General features: G+C 41.9%; 1 protein-coding gene across 1 annotated transcript; it reads left to right on the plus strand.

The window, feature by feature from the left end:
- The first annotated feature begins 411 nt into the window (after positions 1-411).
- Positions 412-6,752, plus strand: LOC146461065 (uncharacterized). Its single transcript, XM_085087318.1, has 2 exons — positions 412-1,023; positions 1,758-6,752. The coding sequence occupies exons 1-2, from the start codon at positions 441-443 to the stop codon at positions 6,200-6,202; spliced, it is 5,028 nt and encodes a 1,675-aa protein (XP_084943444.1). The 5' UTR covers positions 412-440; the 3' UTR covers positions 6,203-6,752.
- The last annotated feature ends 399 nt before the right edge of the window (positions 6,753-7,151 follow it).

Raw genomic sequence — 7,151 nt, forward strand, 5'->3', positions numbered from 1 at the left:
TATCATATCTATAAATCATACTTCTGATTTCACCAAAATACTGGGACTATGTATATTTTGCCTCTTTGTTTGAGACATTGCCACTCTTTAATATTCCAAGGCCCCCCTCAATAACTCAGCAAGTAGTGCGGGACCCCCCTTTTAGCACTGGCAAAATTTATAAAGTCCCCCCCCCCCCCCACACATTTTCTCTCCCATGCCCTTCCGATAAATATTGAACTGTCCCTTAAGTGCAAGCAAAGTCATGAAAGTAACATTTCACATAGTTCCTTGACAAACGTAAAATCTCTATGCTTGTACTTAGAACTTAATAATCCGTTTCCGAATACATATCATGTCGTTGGTCATATTCTATAAGTGCCATTGTTCGAACAGCCAAATGTTACCCATTTATTGCCAAACATTTTGCTCCAATAATTAATTTATCTTTAGGGGATGACATGCATGTATCAGAAGACCAAAAGCGTTGGCTTGTTATTGGAATCGCTTTCAACAAGCTGGTACAGCAAATTCGCCCATTTGTGGAACAGTCTTTACAGGCAGAATATCAGAACTTAAGATCCAGCCATAACATTCATGCCCAAACTGCACCTGGAGTTCTGAGGAAGCATCCCAAAAATCTGAAATATGAGAACATTAACGGAAACAGCAACCACAAACTTCCCTCAGGAAAACCTGACTTTTCTAAGTTTGACTACAAAGTTACAAGTCATGTTGACCTGGCCAAACTTTACCTTCAACCTTTCATGGCTAAGTTCAGTGCATTTGATGGAAAGTGTGATGGTTCTGCTGTTCTTTTGTTTCTTGGTGACGTACCAGTGTTTTCCCCTGCTATACAAGCATCAGCCAAGGTAGTGAGAGAACATGTGAGAAATGAGTGGGCCCACTGCAACTTCACCGACTGGGATGCACCCAGGTTCCAGAGCTGTTTTCAGGAGATGCAGCAACTTGTCCAATCCATCGGCCTACCCACTGCGGATGAGACCAGGCTCTTGTCAGAGTTGAATGACTGGGAGACCAAAGGTTTTTATTGTATTTTAAATTTAGTCGGTGTTCTAAGAATGCTAGATTTCGAGTCTCTGTGTTTTCATAGACGCATGGTAACATACAAAGCAAAGGCAGATGAAAACATTTTTTTATAGGAGAGATCCAATGATACCTTTCTCAAGTAGGCCTCTGAGTGTTTTCAATAGTTTTTGCGAAATTTTTAAAAAGCGGCTCTCACTAATAACTTCATATTCAAAGGTTATCGGAGAAATAGCTCTCGCTGATAACTCTTCCATCAATTTCTCTTGGCAATTAGGTTAGAAATATGAAGTACAAACGGAGAAATTTAGTTTGAATTTCAAGTGAGTTTCGAGCACAGCCGGGGATACGAAAAGTTCGAATCAAAACGTTTTAAGAAATAAATTTCTCATTTTGTATTTCATATTCCTTACCTAATTGCCAAGAGAAGCTGATGAACGAGTTATCAGCGATATCTATTTTTCAAATAAGCTTTTAATTCCTGTTAATCATTTATACACATCATTTGTATATCATTTATGTTGCCCGCGGTTTTCAGCTAGTGAGAAAATAAATTTACACTACAGAGTTGACTCTTCTTTCTCTCAGTAATATGTGTATAGACGAATAGATGATATTTGTTGTTTCACAAACCACTTACTTACTGATTTACTTAAGCTGTCATCCTGAGCGTGGCTGTAACGAAGAACTCTTCATTATTTTCACTGATAATTCGTACTTTTGTCTTACAGGTACAATCTTCTGTGGAAATTCCCCTGTAGACCCTTCCTTATTAAACTTGGTTCAGAATGAAGTGTTGCTACTTTCCTCAAATTTGGATGAATTTGTCGAACAAAAAGGCAAATTGGAATCTCAGTTGCTTGGAGTTAAGCGCTCTCTTGATCAGCTCGTCGAACTTCCTCAGGAAGTTGAACAGATAAAGGATGACGTGGAGTCCTTGAGGCAACAAGTGGCAGATCAGGAAGTTAAACAGATAAAGGATGACGTGGAGTCCTTAAAGCAACAAGTGGCAGATCAGCAATTCGAACAGATAAAGGATGACGTGGAGTCCTTGAAGCAACAAGTGGCAGATCGGGAAGTTGAACAGATAAAGGATGACGTGGAGTCCTTGAAGCAACAAGTGGCAGATCTAAGATGCAATGATGCGAAAGGTGAAGAGCGTACAAAGTGTCCAGTGTTTTTTGGGGCGTTCGACAGAAATGAGTACTTTACAGGCCGAAAGAAGATATTGGAGACCCTAGAAAGGGCTTTTGACGATGTCAACCCTACAGCAAATAGCCGTGGAGTCCCAAAGAGAGGGATTAATACCCGTGGGATCTGCGGGCTTGGAGGGTGCGGAAAGTCTTCTCTTGCCCTCGAGTACGCTTGGCGCAACATGGAACGCTACCCTGGGGGCGTGTTTGTTGTAAACGGAGAGAGTGATGATTTAATGAGGGTATCTCTTCAGGGAATTCATGAAGAGTTTGTAGACGTAGACAGCACCCAGTCCAATAGGTGCAAAGAAGGTAAATTGTTTGAAGTTCTGCTGACTGAAACTCTGTCATGGCTAGGTAATTTGACGGAGAAGTGGCTCTTACTTGTTGACAACCTGGATCAAAAGGAACTTAGCTCCTGTGCAAGGAAACTGTTTTTCGGCCAGTGGAAAAGCAAAACGTCAGGTGACATTCTGGTTACTTCCCGTAGAAGACACCGAGTGCTTTGTGAGGACCTACGCCTTTCGCCAGAAAACTGTTACGAGTTGGACCCTTTTTCTGTGAGTGAGTCCGCTGAGTTCCTTGACAAGCGCACAGGAATACAATCCTGTTGTGAAGATGAGGATCAAGGGAAAAAAGAACTCGCCGAAGAGCTTGGTGGACTGCCTCTGGCCTTAGAACAAGCCGCGGCCTACATTAAAGCGTTGCAATGCCCCATTCCGTTATACCTCCAGCAATATCGTTCGCAAAAGGCGAAGCTTTTAAGCATGAAGAATGCCATACCACACACAGAGATCTACAACGAGGAACGCCTTGGAGTGCAAACTACGTGGCTTCTCAATTTTCATTACATCACTGATTGTGGGGAAGACCAAGGTCTTGGAGGGGCAGCCGCTTTTTTCATGAAAATCGCAGCATATCTGTTCCCAGACGATATACCAGTTGATGTTCTGAACGTCGGCGCCCCCGAGATTGAGCCACATGAGGACCTGAAGAAACGTCTGGAAATGCCTCTCGGTGCACAGCAAATTGTTGATTTATTGATTAAGTTTTCACTATTCAAACGCAAGTCGGATGATACTTTAAGCATCCATCGCCTTGTCCAAGAGACCTTGAGAGATCGTTGTGACAGTGAAGGTGAAACTGACAATGTCTTATCTTCTGCTATAAGGATGATGCACCAAGCATTTCTCAACTGTGTAGGTGGCACAGAGTTTCTTCGCGATTGGTATGACAAAGTGAAGTCAGTGGCTATGAAAATGAAGAAACCAAATCGTTTGGAAGCATTCGTCTTACACAACTTTATTCTAGCTGCAGCCCCCCTTGAAGGAAGGCGGTGGAGAAATCTTTCCATAAATGCTTTTCACCTCGTATCTAATCTCTGCCAGGATTCTACTTTGAAAAAGTGTTTCTTTTGTGAGGAATCACCAAGGCTTTGTTGCGAAGCAGCTTTATACTGTTATTCCCTTGGAATGGAGATTCGAGGTTACAGTTTTCAACAGCTTGTCTTTGAAATTCTTTGTGCAGTAAAAGAACCCATTCGTTATTACAAAAATGACGACCTGCAGAAAGTAACAAGAGTTTTGTTCCCATTTGGGGAGGGGGGACTCATTTCTTGGAAGTTAATGCGGTCAGATGCTGTCAGAGAAGAGACCAACGACAGTACAGGCGCATCAGATGGTGCCACTCGAACTGACAATTTGTTAAAAACAATCAAGGCCATTGAACCAAAGGCAAGGGAAGCCTTTAGCAAGGGCGATTTTCAAACATCTGTTGAGTTATACTCTGAGATTATTAGAATATCGAATTTAAAACCTTGTCGTGGATCATTCGACGAAAAAGACAAACAGCCACACTTCGTTCCCGTTGGAGAGATTCTCTGTCAACGTGGTATTGCGCATTTGCAAATTGGAAAGTATCAGACGGCTGTAGACGACTTTACTGCGTCTACATACGTAGACATTCACCACTATCGTGGTTACTACTGGAAAGTATATGCCTTGTGCAAACTGGTTGAAGGTGGTAGATCCGAGTTGACTTCAAGAGCGCAAGCTGCAATGGCTGTGCTAGATTTCAAGTTTGCAAATTCCAAGCCAGACGACATACAGAAGTTGCAAAAGAAATTTCCTGGAATACTTGATCGAACTGAATACAAGTTTGTGTCTGAAGTTAGCGAGCTCAAAGAACTGGAAAGACTCTTTGGAATCCAAAATGACTTTTCAAATGGTTCACTTACTATCATTTTAGATGAAGACTACTATGATTTGAAAGAGATGACCCTTTCGGGAGGACAGTACTATTTTGTTGGCCTTCCTGGATGTACTGCAGTGGTCAATTGCTTCCAAGGGCTACATTTATCGCATGGATCTTTTATGTTTGAAAACATTAGCTTCATGAACCCTTATTCTGTAGCTTCTACTTTCGCACGAAATACTACACTGTTGGAAGACTTTGAGATTCCAGCCACAATAACGGAGAAAGATGTGGAAGATTACTGTGCCTCTAAGACGTTTGACACTTTAACGTTGGGAGGACCACAGCCAGGTAAAATGGAACTGACTGCCGGAACTGAAGAAAACCTTACTGCCTTAATAGAAGCCAATGACGTGCAATCGTTAGTCATAGATCACTGTGAAATCAAAGGTCCAGCCTCCACGGGAATAAAGATTAATTTTGCTAAATCATCTCGCGAACAAATTATTGTTTCAGTTAGCTCATCGAAAATCCGTGCCTGCCATGGAACTGGGGTTCTCATTCAAGGAAAGCAATTCTGCCACGTCATTATGGATGACAATGACGTATCATTTAATTTGTACGGTATAGTAATAGATTCCCCTTCGTCGTTTTGCTTGGAAAAGAATAGCATTTATGGAAACATCTCTTCAGGTTTGGTGGCCATGAATACTATTGAGGGAAGCAAGTTATTACGAAGTTCGGTGACCAATAATGGCAAGAATGGTGTCTTGTTAAACAAAGTCAACGCAGCTATAGAGGAAAGTGTTATTTCCAACAATTGTGGTTGGGGTGTTGTGTGCTGTTCTGAAAGCAATTTACATTTAGAACGAAATGTGCTTGAGAACAATCTTTGTGGAGGACTTCGGATCATATTGAATGGTAAGGGAAATGTTTTGGTCCAGAAATGCGAGTTCATACAGAATTTTGGGCCCTCTATTTTCCCCCGGGATTCAAATGAACTTTGCCGTTTCGAGCGGGAATGTTATCTGCAGTTGTCGGCAGCGTCAACGTCCTGGAAGATTCCCGTGCCACTTTACCTGAGTTCTTTTCTCGAACATACCAGACTAGATTATGAGTCCATCGGTAAATTCAAGACCCCTGTTGTACTTGAAAATAGGGTATTAGAAGCTTCCAAGGCGCTGCTTGAGGTTGAACCAAATTTCTGTTGCACGTGCTGCAAGGATTTCCAAATAAATGGTGACGCGATCGAGTGTCCCAATTGTCACATAGCAAGGTACTGTAACCAGGAATGTTTTGACAAGGCTAAGGCTGTTCATTATCCTGTCTGTAAATCCATCCTTGAAGCCAACAAGGAATGCGTTAAATTAGAATTGTTAAAGCTAAACGACGCACCACCACTTGCTGAAAAAAATGATGTAAATGGAGATGCCATCTCTTTATGTGTGATCGCTTCGCTTAATATGTCACCACACTTTGAACCGACATCAGACATGCTGATTCATGGGCTGAAGTTTTATAAATTTTGTCTCCTGGCCTGCCCTCAACGTCACCTGTGTAGTGTGGTGGAGTGCCCAAAGGGTTTAACACACTATTTCGTAGCAAGACACGGACATCACCTCCCAGACCAAGTGATGGGAATCAAGGCGGCTTGTGTTTTGGCAAACTTTGATCTTGAATCTGAGACTATCACTGTTTACTATCATCGCATATTTCCCTTGGAAAAAATTCCAGATGCTTTAAACTGGGTGGACATAGCAATGCGTGCCTTTAGAGCAAGGCATAACTGACGCAGCTCAAGCCCCGAGAAAAGACATCGGAACGCTCAAGAAACGACAATCCAGGAAAAGGAAACAACGGTTTCGTTGAAGGTTCCCAGTAGGTAGCAGGGTTTGTGAATGGATACCAATTCTGACGAACTCTGCTGCTCCTCTCATTACCAAAGTTACCTCCGTCGCTATTTTTTGGACTGATTCCCTAACCAAACTAGGAAGTGTGTGATCTTGAAACTGATGATCCTTTGGCTCCCAACGGCGCACAGCAATCCAATTCTAAGAAAAATCATTGCGACGGGTGCATTCCGATTCATTTGGATGCTCACAATTTAGGGACCTCATATCGTTTTTACAGCGTCTTAAGAAGATAGCCCCACTTTGTACAATAAGTAAACACTGGAAAGTGATGCTCAGCATTATCGCGATTCTGGGGGATCTTCCCATTGAACTGAGACCACGTTATTTTGCGATAATGTCGTCTCAAAATGGGGACGGTTTCTGATTGGCTCAAAAACCGTCATTTAAGCATGACAGCACGGCACTTAAATGGGTTCGGCGCACAAAGATCAAAATGAATGAACCTGCGACGTTGGATGGTGTTGATTATTTCTTTTCATTTAAGTTTACAGAGCTTCTGAAACTGTTCAAGGACCGCTTATAATATATGTTTTGTGGTGAACATGTACCATATACAGCGGATACAACTTTTTTTCTTGAAGGTCAGCGAAAAAGAGTGATTATAAATTCGATGAAGAGAAATTTACTTAAAAGACTTTCTCGGTAAATAACAATGAGCTTAAATTGCAATAAACTACGGCATTTTCAAATCAAAAGGATTTGTTTCTTTTCTGATGTCTCTTACCTCTAGAAAATATTGCCTCAAAAGCTCTGCTGCGTTCTCTTTCATGGCTCAGGTATGTCAATTTGATTTTCTTGTCGTAGCGCTGACCGGCAGATTCTGTAA

This window comes from Pavona decussata, unplaced genomic scaffold, assembly GCF_977016875.1.
Source record: "Pavona decussata unplaced genomic scaffold, jaPavDecu1.1 SCAFFOLD_202, whole genome shotgun sequence".
NCBI lineage: Eukaryota > Metazoa > Cnidaria > Anthozoa > Scleractinia > Agariciidae > Pavona > Pavona decussata.